The sequence below is a fragment of the Vidua chalybeata genome, chromosome 8, assembly GCF_026979565.1.
Source record: "Vidua chalybeata isolate OUT-0048 chromosome 8, bVidCha1 merged haplotype, whole genome shotgun sequence".
NCBI classification, from domain to species: Eukaryota; Metazoa; Chordata; class Aves; order Passeriformes; family Viduidae; genus Vidua; species Vidua chalybeata.
The window spans coordinates 22,829,770-22,844,222 of record NC_071537.1 but is presented as its reverse complement, the minus strand read 5'-3'; the positions used below and the strand labels follow the sequence as shown (position 1 = coordinate 22,844,222).

The following is a 14,453-nucleotide window of genomic DNA, read 5'->3' as shown; positions in this document are numbered from 1 at the left end:
GACTATTTTAATAATTTAAGCCCTTAATCTTCTCGATTAGTTTCTCTTGCACACACATTCTTTGTCTCACTGGCTTTTTAGTTGTCTGGGAATTGCTCTGCACGCAATCTGATTTCAACATAAAAATGCTATTTCTTTGTAAAAATACTTTTTTAAAAATAGTGATATGTAATGTATTCCTATAATTATATACTGATGGAAAGAATTATAGTAAATTAGCCATTTTTAAGAGAAAAAGTGTAATTTCTCTGTTTTCCTGCATGAGGTTTATGAAATTAGAGTGGAGATAGGGAGCATTATTACTATAAAAGATTTTACGTCATTAAGATTTACCAAATTTAATCAGGCATATAGAGTCTACTTTATCCAGGTTATCAGATCTCTTGCCCATGATCTGTTATTTTTCACTAAGCAACGTGGGAGCTTGGAGGACTGAAATGTTTCAGACCTGCCTGTGTCTTTGACAGCCTGAAAGAGAAGGACATGTACACTGCAACTGCCAACAGAAACCTCAGTGAGGTTTTTTCCCCTTAGCTTTCACCCTGTGTGTCTCCTTCCATTACTTCCTACATAAATTAACATTTTCTGGTAGGCTAAACCCGTTATTAGGAAAATAAATTTAAAACAATTTGAAAAATACCTGTTAAGAATCCTTGAACAATTAAATATGGAAGAGCATTTCAAAGGTATTTGACATTTTGTATGTTACCTGTGTTGATTTAATTGATCACTGTCATTGTGATATGCTGTTACAACTTGAATTATTCTTTACCATAACTTTGTTTTCTTTTACTGCAGGTTTAAGATTTTTAAGAGCCCTTAGACTGATACAGTTTTCAGAAATCTTGCAGTTTCTGAATATACTTAAAACAAGGTAAGACTTTTTCTTACATGCTGATTTAGTTGCATTGGTGACAGAATGTAAATGGCTTTGATTTGGTGCCCTAGTAACATATGATTTTCTTTTCTGGAAAAAGCCCCCACTTGTTATCTGTTCTTTAAACCTCTTTCTGCTGATGAATGATTTGTCAGTGACAGCATCTTTTGCTACATGATCATCTTAATTGATACCTTGTTATATTTGAAATACCAAGCAAGGTTATGTGTTGATAAATTAAAAGCAGAATGAATTATGTAGCTTTGTACTGATTAAACATTGCTTCTTTCCATATAATCAGTCCATGTTCTGCTGTCTTGAAAAAACTGAAATCAAAATTCATTCAAAAGAAAACAATTAAAAAGTATTTTGAGAAATTCTCATTGTGGCTCTTCCAGTTGTTTTTGAACTTAGCATCGTTTTTCACATCAAAACCATTAAATTTACACTGAGCTATCTTTATATTGTGTTCATTATCCTTAGTATTTCTTCCACATAGTAATTAAAATACTCCCAATTAACCTGCTGGCTTACTGGTTCTTTGGCCTATTAAGATATCAAAGTTGTGCAGGAAAAGCACAACATTTTAGACAAAAGACCATTTTGAAGGAAATAAAGAGAAACCTTCCCATACCTTGCAGTTGAAGACACATTGTTTTTCCTCATTCTCTAAAATGCTCCAGTGGAAGTATTGAACCCAGCTTCCAATAATTACTCTAAAATCAATTCCATTTTGAAAACTTCCCCTCTCTGCACCAGTTGCTATAGATGTGTGAGGGCTTTATATGCAGGTGAATCCATTTCTTGCTGTGATAATTTGTAGCAATGGGAAAATAGGTGCTGAAATTTGTACACATTCACAGTAAACAGCAGTTTCTTCAGCCCTTAACCTTGAAACTATTCTCTGTACTGCAAAATTCTCACAATATCTGTCTTTAGTTGTGGTACTGGAAGGAAGCCAATTCTGGTCAAACAAAGACATCAAAGAATGTAAGGTGAAGTCCCATAGCTCAGAATTCTCAGTATAGGAAAGGAGAGTAAGATTTAACATGCAGAACAGCCCTGCCATAAGAATAGTGGAGAAGCCCCATAAACTCAAAGGATTTTGGATAAAACCTAATAGCCCCTTCAGTAGTGGGGGATTTGTGAAATTCCAGATCCAAAAATGTGCATTAATCACGTTCAAGGTACTCAGAGCTGGTATATTTAAGATTGACCTGTTGATTGAAATAGCCTTTTTCTGGTGCAGAATTTGCTCTTATATTAGATATCATCATCTCTGTGATTATTTATTCGACTGCCAAAATATCTATAAACCTCAAATGTTGATTGGTGAAAGCCTGTAAAGCAAAACTTTCTAATACGAGTGTTTCGGTTTAGTCAGTTAATTCATCCTTAGCCATTCATCACTAACATCATTTATTTAACTGAAGAATTGTCAATACCTCAAAACAGTTTTTTATTTCTCTCTCTGTTCCTGGTAATGCAACAGAAAGCCATGTCTGCTCTCTTTATTGCCTTACTTAATAACCTGAAATGAGCTGAATAATTTGGAATATCAGCAATGTTCATAGAACATTTATTTTTTTTATGGACATGTCAAATTAAAACAAATTAACAGAATGCAATTTGGTTTAGAAGAGGTTCTAGTTACACCTGACATAAATTTGATTGTGTGAGTGCTTGGGGCTTCTTTTAATGTCTTGCATGAGTTTAGCTTTTAGAAAGCAACAAGCTAGAAAATTCTTTTATTACTGCTACTGCTACCTTCAATGAGAAATTTTCGTATTTTCAGTGTGTTCTGAAGTACCATCAGAACTGCAGTTCATGTGCTGCACACACATTTTCTTTTACAGTACCAGAATACTCTTTAATTGAGAGCTTCTGGTTCTGAATTATTTTGCTTCCTAAAAAATAGTGTGCTGAGCCCTTGTGATTAATGGAGAATCTTTAAAAATTTTGTACAAGTTAGAGCAGTTAAACTAGTAGTCTCAACAAATCTAGTATTATTTAAATAAAATTTACTTCCCTAAATTCAATCAATGATTTCAGTTACGTGCTGTGGCCTTAGACCTTTATTATTACTTTAAAGTCCTACACAGTATTGTATGCTTTTGGCCCACTACTGCAACATTATTTTGCTCAGGGACGGTTAAAAATCTTCTAGAATTAAGATATTTTAGCATTTTTTGCAGTCCACTTCTAAGGTTTTATTGAAATTTTTGACATTTTAGGATTTTTGTGAACATAAAGACCAAGAGTCAATGACAGAACTTGAATTGTTGAATTGGGGTAGAAAATTCAGTATATCATTACTAGCTCTGAAATTGTGGTAGGGAAAACAAAGTACTTTTTATTATTTAAAAAATCAGCAAAAGAAAAGAGTTCTCTGAGGTGATATGTATTTATGTGAGAAAGGTATGGAACTAATTTGGCCTAGGCATTTTAATGCATTTGGCATTAATAACACATAACAACTGAGAAGATGAGAAACTGATAGGGTATACTGGGCACTGCTGTGTTTTTAATATTTAGTGCAATTGCAGGGAAATTTTCTCCTCCTTTTCTCTTTTTTCCAGTAAAGAAAAACTGTAACCTATAAATGAAAGTTACTCCTAGAATTATTGACTGAGATATGAGGATTAAAGGAACATATATTATTTACACAGTGAGCAGAAGGGCCATTCCAAAAACTGGAATCCAGTGAAAGAAGCTGCACAATGCAAAAACAGAGGCAGTAAGGAGACTAGCAAAGTGTTAGGTGATTATTAGAATATCTAAAAAAAATATTTGAAAAAATCCTGTAGGACAAAGCAAAATTTTACAGTGGCTCTTTAAAAGACTGTACTCTGCCAAGGACTCGTTTGTTTCCCTAATTTGAAATTAAATGTATTTTACTCAAGATTTTTTGTTCCCATGTTTTATGAAATTGAATTCTACAGTTTTTAGTTGAAAAATTTCTCTCCTTTATTGTTTTCTAATATTTTTCAAAAATATGCAGGGGCTTAGACAGGGCTCACAGCAAGGGATTTTGCACAGATGTTGGAAAGAGCTTAAAGAGGGGGAAAATGTTTATGACTAATCCTTCATCTATATTTAGACTCTGGCAGAAACACAGGGAGTTTTTCATAGAGGACAGACAAGACACAGTGTTTAATAAATCTTCAAAAATAAAATGTACCAAACAAGTTGTGTAAATAGTTACTATTAATGGATTTTTACAGTGATATGAAGAGACCAACAGACACATAATTTTTTATCAGGAACATTTCTAAGCAAAGGTGAAGGATGATATTCAGCCTTTCATAATGGAGCTCTGCATCAGCATCTCTCCTATGATTTTGTTTAATCTAGGAAGCCATTGGTTAGGGTCCTGTTCTATAAATGAATGTTACCACTAAGAAAATAGGGACTTTAATCAACCATAGTTTAAGAAAGAGAGAAATAGGGAATATGTGTTAATATTTGTGAACACTAATGATAAGACTGCTGATATGCTATTTTATTTCTGAGTACAGTATTTATTTAATTGTTTCTCATATTACCCAGTCATATTCTATTTCTTGTACTCCCATATGTCTACTAACTGTAACTTTTAAAAATATCTTTTAAGGAGCTGTACTGGTTAATTTTACAGGTTATTTTTTTTAGAAAAGAATGCATTTTTATTGTCCTTAAAGTTGTTATAAACAGAAACATTAATTCTACCACAAAATTACTACTGCTGACACTGAGAATGAATTTTTCTCAATTTTAATATTTTTAATGTATTGCTTTAAGGATAATCGTGGTGTCTTTTCTGAGGGTTGTAACTTCATATAAATTTTTTCAAAAGCAAGAATGGGTAAGATTGTTTAAACACAGTCATATATAGACAGCAGTTCCTCCTGTTTCTGTTGAATATCCTTCTTAGGACAGTGACTTTTGTGACAAGAGAGGGGAGCAGGTTTTATTTGAATTTCTTCCAGAAGATTTTAAGTGTGGTATTTTCCTGCTGAACTGAGTGAGGTCCTTCCTTCAAAATCACTTCTGGCTAGAATAGGGAAAATACTACTCAGTGTGACTAAAAAGCATTTGTAGATTTTTTGGTAGGTTTAAATTATACTTTTTTTATTTTTTTAGAGAAAAATGTGAGTGTGAAGTATGAAATCCTCTAATTTCATGTGAATTTTCCCTAAAGTGCTCCATAGGAGTTCATGCAAGCAGAATAATAAGGAAAATACTTAGGACTTTACATAAGAACTATAAAATACCTTAGTTCTTTAATTTGGGAATCATAATTTTCTCATGTATTTTTTATGTATCTATATGTGAATAATTCTGAGTGTATAGCAGTGAAAAATGAAGAAGTGAGGGTACTGAGAGGAAACCAAATTATCTGTGTAAAAGCATTTTTTATTTCTATTTGGTTGTTTTTGACTACTGATGTAGCTAAGATTTCTGTTTGTCTTTCTGCTCTCACACATTGGAACTTTCTTTTCAAGGTTTATAAATTAGGAAAATGTGAACTCTCCAAAGGAAAAATAATACATTTTTTACATTAACATTTTAGGGAATCTTTCTTTTGGGAAATAATCATCAGGTTCTTGAGTCTAAAATTTGCAGTTGTATACAGGTACCTATAGAAAATATGTGAGAAATTCTACTCTAAGCTCCTGTTTGCTTTGTTTATTTCCAGTAATTCCATCAAGCTAGTGAATCTGTGCTCTATATTTATCAGCACGTGGCTGACAGCAGCTGGGTTCATACATTTGGTGAGTGCATTTGGAAACACTTCATTCCTGGACCTGTTCTGCCGGGCCGTGGGCTCCGAGCCGCTCTACAGCTGGAACCCGGCGAGCAGCGAGGCGGCGCCGCGGCTCCCCGCTCCGGGCCGCTCCGCTCGCCGCACCGGCCGTGATTCTCTGCGCCGGCAGCAGGTGGCGCTGTGCGCCAGGGAGCTCCCGGGCGCGCCGGGTCAGGCGGCGGCGATGGCGCTGGCTGCGCTCGTCGGCTGGGCGGGGCTCGGTAAAAGCTGCATCCAGCTAGGCGGGGGTAAATTCAAATTCCTTCTCTTCCTGCTGGATCAGTCATTTAATGCTCGCCCTTACAGAGGTGCACGGAGCTTTTGAATGTTTTAATTTATGATCCATTTCTCGTTCACGTAGAACCGTATTTTTACACCCCTCTGGGCAAATGTAGCGTTTCAATCTAGCATTTCAATACCTTTTTCTATTTTTAAACAAACAGAGCACAACACCCCTTAAATACTACATCAAGAGCAAGGGAATGCTATTTTCTAGGATTTGGATTTTTTTTCCTTTGTTTTTCAACGAAAGTTTTTTCTGTGCTACTATAGGAATACTCAAACTTCAGCCTTTTACTATGGAACAAATTTTAGATGGCAAACTCCTTTCCCACTGACAAATTTATAATTTTGTCTCAACAGCGGCTGGCTTTTTGAAAAAGTATTAGCATTCCACTAAAGGTGGAATGCCTTCAATAGCTACATAATCTTTCAAAACAAAAACATTGAGAAGTATAATTGCATTAAAAGTAATATTTACTCTGAAAATATTCTGAACACATTTTTATTAAATGGACTTGCCTAGCTACATGAGTAAATTACATTATTTAGTGGTGCCTGGAAAAGATACTTCCCATAAGTTATCTGAGTAGCAAGGCTGTCTATATTGGCAAAAGAACTGCAGTGCTCTATTTGGCACAAGGTTGAGTTCTGTATTTGATGAAAATAAATCACAGGAAAGGATTCAGAATTCATATTATATGCCAAATTATATATCTATATACACACACCGGCACATGCATATGTGGGTAGAGTTAATTTGGGGTTAATTAGAGTCAATTATAATTAATAATTCATTATATGTTTTCTTGTACATTGTAGGTGGAGAACTCAGGGGATCCATGGGAAAATTTCCAAAATAATCAACCGCTAACATATTGGGAATGTGTTTATTTGCTGATGGTTACAATGTCCACTGTTGGCTATGGAGATGTTTATGCAAAAACAACCCTTGGTCGCCTTTTCATGGTCTTCTTCATCCTTGGGGGATTGGTAAAAATTCTGCTTTATTTTCTTCTTAATACTCCAGTTACCTTAAAACTTGATCCTCTGTATCTCAATGTTGTAATTAAGAGAACAGTAATATCTGGATTATTAAACTGAAATTAATTAAGAAACATTAAATTATGTTTAATATGCATTTTTTTTCCTGTAGATAAATATATTGGCAGAGCTTGTCAAATTAGTCCAGAATTAGAATTTTTCTAATCTATTTAAATGGGTAATGCATGTGAATATATGAAGTGCCTTAATATTTCAACATAGAATATTATTCGTAGTTCTCTACTATTTAGCTACTACTGTAGAGCACTTTTGGAGGTTGCTATTGGTGTTTAAAGGCACTTTGCGGTTTCAGAAGTCCTACCCACCCTTCTGTGTTCCTTCCCAGACTTCCAACAAACACTGTGGCTTTGGACTGCCTTAAAGAGCAGCTTGCCTGATCCAGATGATGGCAAACCACATTCTCTTTAATTTCAACCATCCTTTCATGTCATGTAGTACAATTTTAGCTCACAGTTTATCACATGACCATAACCAGTATCCTTTTATATCAGCAATTTCTCGTGTTCTTTGTCCTGTATGTAAATAGCACCCAAGTTACTCTTTGTCTCGCCAAATTTTCCATTATTTGTCAGTGCTAGCAATATTATTACACCTGTTGCAATGTTCTCTAAACTAGCAAGGTTTATTTTAGTATTTACCGTGTGCAAGATAAATGCTTCGCGGATGACTCGTAAGGTATATTGTGCCCATGCACACATTTGTACATTGTCACTTTACCCTCATCCGTTGGCTTCACATATACATGCATCTCACAGAGGTGATATGTATGTAACCAACCTTATGAATGCCATATATGACACACACACAGATATGTATGAGCATTACATGTATGCATTCTCATCTCTGTTTTTTGACATGTGAAGACAAAGATCATGTCAAAGGGCAGTAGCTCTTCGAAGTATCCAGCCACAAGGAAGCTGTTTGTTGGACAAAACATGGCAGAATAATTTTTATTTTCTCCTAAAAACCTTTTTTTCTATCACATGTTATTCCAGTCCTTCTAAACCCAAGAACTTTTGGAAAAGTTTTTTTTGGGGGCGGCGGGGTGATTTTTTTTGTTTCTTGATGGGGAAATAACCCCCGATTTAATCTTGTTTTTGTCTTCTTTTAAATTCTTACAATGGGAGGAAGAGTCTGTATTTGAAAACAGTAACTATATATGTAACATTAATGATAATACTTGGCTTTGGTTTTTTTACAGTGGGGCTGGGATAGGTTTTTTCCCCCCTCCCCTCTTCAGGAAGAAATAGACAACTGTTTTTTGTTATTAGATACCAGTTTGAAGTAATTTTGTTCTTGTTTTGTTTTACGTGTCCATTTTTCCTCTTTTGACCATTTTCTTTCTTTATAAGGTGTGTACCTTCTCTAAAACCAGCTTTTACACTGAGCCCTCTTGTTTGATAAGAAATTTTTTTTTCATTTTTTTTTAAAATTTTATTTTTAAACAACTGCATAGATCTAATTCTTTTGCATTTTCAGATCTTAAAAATATATATCTTCTGAAAATATTCATCATCCCCCTTTCTTTGGCCTCTCTTTTTAGTCTTTTCTTCTGTCTCCTATCTTCTTCTTAGGCCATGTTTGCCAGCTACGTCCCTGAAATCATAGAGTTAATAGGAAACCGCAAGAAATATGGTGGTTCCTATAGTGCGGTTAGTGGAAGAAAGTAAGTATCCCAAGAGGCTCTGCTGCCTCTGCTGCAGTAGAACACTCTCTGCATGCCATTTTCTTTTTTTTTTGTTTGTTTTTTTGTTTCATGCATGTAGGCAATGTTTGCTCGCTACGTGCCAGAAATTGCTGCTCTCATCCTTAATCGGAAGAAATACGGCGGAACTTTTAACTCAACCCGAGGCAGAAAGTAAGTCCAAAAAGACCAGGTGTGGTTGTGGGACTCTAAAGAGCCCCTGAAGGTGGTAATAGCTGACTCACAGCTTACAAGGCTGTGTTCTTTGACATCAGATGTTACCACTGGAGAGTTGTCACACTGTAATTAGAGACCTGGGCTGTGCTATGGTACAAGTCACAACATTTTGTCCCTACTTCAAGAGAACCTGGATACCACTCAGACTGATATATCTTGTAAAAAGTGCTGCTATTACATAGGCAGTTAACTTCTGCAGCAAGGGTGAGTTGTCACTTCACCATTTTGGGCATCAGAATATCGTGTGGTTTGTCTCTTAACTAAGTGACAATGATAATTCACATGATTTTCAGACAACTCAGTTCTTCAGAAAACTTTGTTTTACTGGATGCAAAATAAGAGATAGATAATTTACCAGTTTGTTCGGTTGGACTGGCTATGTAAGAAGTCCAATAGCCCTGTTTCTCAGTGTTCAGCCAGCAGATTCAGCTCATACAGCTTTTTCAGACTTTCCATAGATCCTGCAAACCCTCATAAGTTTAGAATCTGTGACCAGGGATTTTAAAGCAATTCTCTTCCCTGTATCACATTAAGCGTATCTGAAGAAGAACAGGCAGTAACATTAATATCAAAACAGTATGGTAAAAAAATCAAACATGCTATTTTTACCCAGTGGCAAAGGTTAAATTTTATTGGACCACATTACCTCATTACATTTCTTTTGAAAGCCCGCTTGTTTTCTTGACCAAAGCTAGCTCTTTCTGGCATTCCCAGCTCCTGGTCGTGCTGGGATAAAGCCTTTACTGAACTAGATGTCCTTGGTGATATAGAGATACAGCACAATATCACCTTTAGTGTTGCCATCCTTCATTTCATTACATACCATTGTGACATCCACTGGCAAAGTCTATTTGCCCTGAAAGTCTAGTCAGATAGAGAGTCCTTTATGTATGATATAAATACAGTACTCCAAGAAATTTATCTAATGAGTTGTCGCTCTCTTCTTACTTTAGAAAGGTTTTTTTTCACTTTGTTCCTTTCAAATCCATGCATGTTCCAACCCACGCAACATTTTGTTGAAGTGGATTATGCTTTTATCAAGTTCTTTCTCCTCTCTATGTATCAGAAAGACTGTAAATGTCCCACAGAGTTAATTCTAGAATACTATTTGTATCTTTGTGTAGATAAATCAAAGTTTTAAAATTAGATATAACTTTTATACTATTTTTTGTTCAATAATACTCAAGCAATGAGATGGTAAACTTCAATATGTACATTTATTGAGATACCCTCAAATGTCTAAGGTAAACTGTAAACACTGATGTTGGAAACTTGCATCACTTACCTAGACAAACTAAATGCCTTGATTTATTTCTGGGAATGAGTAGTATTGTTAATTTCCCAAAATATTTATTTGTGACAGAGGTCAGGACAGTATCATATTTTTCATACTTGTTTTCTCAAAGATAAGTTTTTCAAACTCAGAACATATCCCACTGTTTTCAAAGCTCTAAAGGAGTTATAGCAGAGGGGAATATGGTTAAAACCTATTTTGCACACAGAGTTTGTCCCTCCCCTTCTACATTGTCACTAGTACCCAGCATTGCTCAGATGTCTCTAAATTTGGACCTGATCTTCAGTCAGAACCCCACATCCTGAAAAGCTCAACTTCAGATTACAGGCTTCTGCTAGCTTTGGGGCGTGCTTAATTTTATTTTTTCACTTTTTTTTTTGTCTTTCTTTATATGCATTGTCTGTTTGATTTTATCTCACTCTGTTGTCAGTGCTTTTTCTGCTGATCTCTACTGCTCCTGTAATTTGTTGCTTGAAAGTCATCTCTGTCATCAGAATACAAACTGTTCAATTTACTTTATGCATTGTTTTCTAGTTCAATTATTAATTACTAAGTAGTTTAAAGATGTCCTTTGCTCATGTGGGTCTTTCATCAGAGAATCTAAGCTTGGGAACTGCACAGTAAAAAGCCATTAGGACCCCTTGTTTGATGTTGCTTTTGCAGTCAGTAGAACAAGATTGATGAAATGTTATGTTTGGCCAAAATTGAAGTTTTCATTTGGAATTCAGTGTTGAGAGAATGGATTGTCAGAACCAATAAGTTTTCCTTTGCTTGGGATATGGGCATGTGGTAGTAATTAGCAGTATAAGGTCTTTAGTTGAGCAACCAAGCATAGATTCTGGCAGCAAAAATAATGAGAAACTACAGTTGTTCTAATGTCAGAAAGTTTCCAGATTAAATACATTTCCAATATGAAAACAGCTGAATTTTGGTGAAAGATATAGTTTCAGCCCTTGAAACAGCAAATATGTGTGCTTTTTAACTCTGTACAAAATAGATAAATACATGGAATCTGTTTTGTTACATCTATATATATGTTTATACATCATCATGGTTTAACCCCAGCTAGCAACCATGCCAGGAAAATAGCACAACATGTTGCCTTCTAAACTCTGTGTGTAATAACATGATTATTAAACATTTAGGTCCAAAATTAAAACCAGTGTATGATTATGTATGTTGAGTTTTGCACTAAGTGACTTTAATACTATGGGGAGCCTTACTGCAGAATTGTAACTATAAAGGAGCTAGAATGTGTGCATAAGAATTATCGATTCAAACTTCACTAACTAAAGAGAAATAACAAACACATTAAACTTGAGCTCACATTTCATTTTGCTTTTCAGCCAATAAAGTCCCCAAAGGATCATAAACTATACAGGATTCATTTTGCATAATAAAGAACTTTATTTTTGTCTTAGATGAGACCCATGCATACAAACTTTGGAAATAAAAGTAGTTTGTAGACAGTTATCACTGGTTAAACTTACTAGATAATAGGTTCATTTAGTTGTGAAAGTCGACAGGGAATTTTTCAGGTTTTAAATTGAGTTATAATTCCTGCTTTGTAATATTATTGTAAGGAGACTTCTAAGAAACAGGAATTTCTTTATAGTCTTTGAAGCTTCATCTTCAGCTATTAAATAAACAGCAGTACTTACTGTTGCATTTATACCACAATATCTATACCAACATATCTATACAAAATGTAACCAAGGCCAGATGTACACATTTAATGATGAGTATTGAATTTGGCACAATTATAATCTGGAACAAAAAAACCAATCAAGCAACCAAAAATGCTTCCTTACACCCTGCCTACATTTAGGTCTGTTCTTTTATAAGCTTTAAATTTGACTTTGTTTTGGCTTTTTCTCTGAATTACTTGTAGAATTTGTGAGTTAATATTCAAGGGATCCCTGTAAAGTGAAGTACCATAAAAGGATGAAAAGGCATCCACCGCTCTGTCTCCATAGCTGGCTTTAGAACAGAGCATTAAACCTGCAGGTTTGTTCATGCATTCGTACCTCTGGAAGGCCAGGAGGGGCATTGATCGCTGTGGATGAATTTCTAAAGTGCTGGAATTACCCACTTTTCTGTTATGTTCAGACTTTAATTCTTTTGAAATAAGAGTCTTTATTTTTTTTCAGGAAAGTCTTGGGTTTGGATAAGTAGATATAGCATTATTTTTGTGATGTTTTGGAACTTACACATTTGGTTCTGGCCAAAATAGGACTTACAAGATCATCTGTGTTATTTTAAGGAGAAAAAAAAAAAAACAAACAAGTTTTTTTTGCTTATTTATTTATAATATTCATATTACTGAGGTGTGGTATGTGATGTGGTTAAAGATCCAGATAATCCATAATTAAAATTTTATTCTGTACTTACTAATTTACTTTTGAATCAAGATTGTTCTTGTTCCATTTCTGTATTTGAGTGTGCATACAATCAGACTGGATTTTAATTCTGTGAAGATATTAACTTATTGTATAAATCAGCGTGCAGAAAGCTCTAGAAAGCATATGGAAAGAACATTTGTTAGCTGATGAACTCAGCCTGGATCACTTACTGATTTTTTTCAGTCTTTATATTCAATTAATGACTTCTAATTCCAAGGACTAAATTATTTTTTATACAAAACTGCTGATGCAAAGTCTTTATGAGGGCAGAAAGTAGAACCCAGCTTTGCATGAACAGGTATGGCAGATAGAGCAATGACCTGACTGAGCAGGGAGGTTGGGCCAGAAGAGCCACTGTGGTCCCTTCCAACCTGGCCCTTCTGTGGTTCTGGCTATGTTTATATAAACTGCTTGTTTTGCCACCGTAGTACAGGTTTATGCTAGACTTCATTGCAGATTCAAAAGATGTAAAAATAAATGATCGAGGCATTATTGTAGTTAATATGTAAGATTAAAAATGCATTTTAATGAAATCATAGTCCTATACTGTATAAGGTATTAGAACCTCCTGTTTCTCTTGTCTCATGATCTGCTCTGCTTCCCAGACATTTCTACACATTTCTTAAATTTACAAGCCATAAATTACCAAATCATCACCATATCAACAGGAATAATCATCTGTTAGAAATTCCTTCCAGAAGGAAACATGGGCTTCAATAACTAAACTTCACAGAGGAAAATAAAAACTCTAGACAGATAGATATGGTAAACAGAAAGACAAACAGATAATTTAAGTTGACAGGCCATATTGGACTCATTAGACATTTGAATTTCATTACAAATTAGAAAAAAGAAATGTTAAGGCTTAACCAAAGAAAAGGTCCATTTGCTGCAGTAATGAGAGGCATAGATCCAAAGAAAGTGACATTAAATTCTTATATTAAATAATTTGATGCAATATGTAAGATATTATTTTTTCAGTGGGATGAGAATGTAATAAGAGAATGTGACATGGATTACATTATGATCCCAGGGGTGTCTCTATTTCCCATCTGCTAGCCATTCTTCTAATCCCACTTTTTCAAATGAAATTTCACTTAGTGATAAAGAAAATCTGATGAGTGGTAAATATACTGACAGATAGAAGAAATAGGAGAAACTTTTTTTTTTTTTTTTTTCAATTTTGTGTGCATACTGAACTCTATCCATTCTTTTGGAAGTAGGAAAGGGAGTGTGGGAAGTGACATGTAAGAACATTATGACTTTAAAATGTGTATTTGAGGTCTCATACCACGTTCCATTCCTAGAATAATAGCACTTCTTTTGTATTTCCAGTTGAAGTTTAAAAAGTTCCTTTTCTTAAACTTTGAAAAAACCCTCTTGGATTTGGCATCAAATAGCAGTAGATGCTGTTCAAATTTTGACCCAGGAAAGACTGAATCTGCTTTATACATCTGCTGGTCTACCATATTCTACAAACTGTACAGTACATGGCATTCCAGGCTGTGTAATGTGAGATGGCAGAAGTGATTAATTGTTCAGCAAGTTTTAGAGACTTCTTGCTTTCACTCAGGTTCTGTTGCAGAAAATTGCTCATGACATTTTGGGATGATTTCTGTGGAAAGAAATGCACTGGCTCTGCTCATGGATGAAATGCTCAAAAATCTGAAGATCCTTTCCTAACTCCTGCATTGCTTACAAAAGATTTAATTATTTTTTGACTACTTGAACACTTAAAAAACACATAAGGTGATTTGAAAATGAGTAATAATGGGAGAAAACAATGTTTTTAATAGAAACTACTTTCAGTTGATTTCAGAAGTAAAAGC

General features: G+C 34.8%; 1 protein-coding gene across 10 annotated transcripts in view; it reads left to right on the top strand.

The window, feature by feature from the left end:
- KCNMA1 (potassium calcium-activated channel subfamily M alpha 1) overlaps nucleotides 1–14,453 on the top strand; it is a 421,854-nt gene that overhangs the window by 267,624 nt on the left and 139,777 nt on the right. For all 10 annotated transcript variants that reach the window (XM_053948612.1, XM_053948610.1, XM_053948611.1 and 7 more), the window contains exons 6-9: nucleotides 799–874; nucleotides 5,556–5,631; nucleotides 6,765–6,935; nucleotides 8,582–8,673. In XM_053948612.1, the coding sequence (XP_053804587.1) occupies nucleotides 799–874; nucleotides 5,556–5,631; nucleotides 6,765–6,935; nucleotides 8,582–8,673 (415 nt within the window). The remainder of the gene's footprint in view (nucleotides 1–798; nucleotides 875–5,555; nucleotides 5,632–6,764; nucleotides 6,936–8,581; nucleotides 8,674–14,453) is intronic.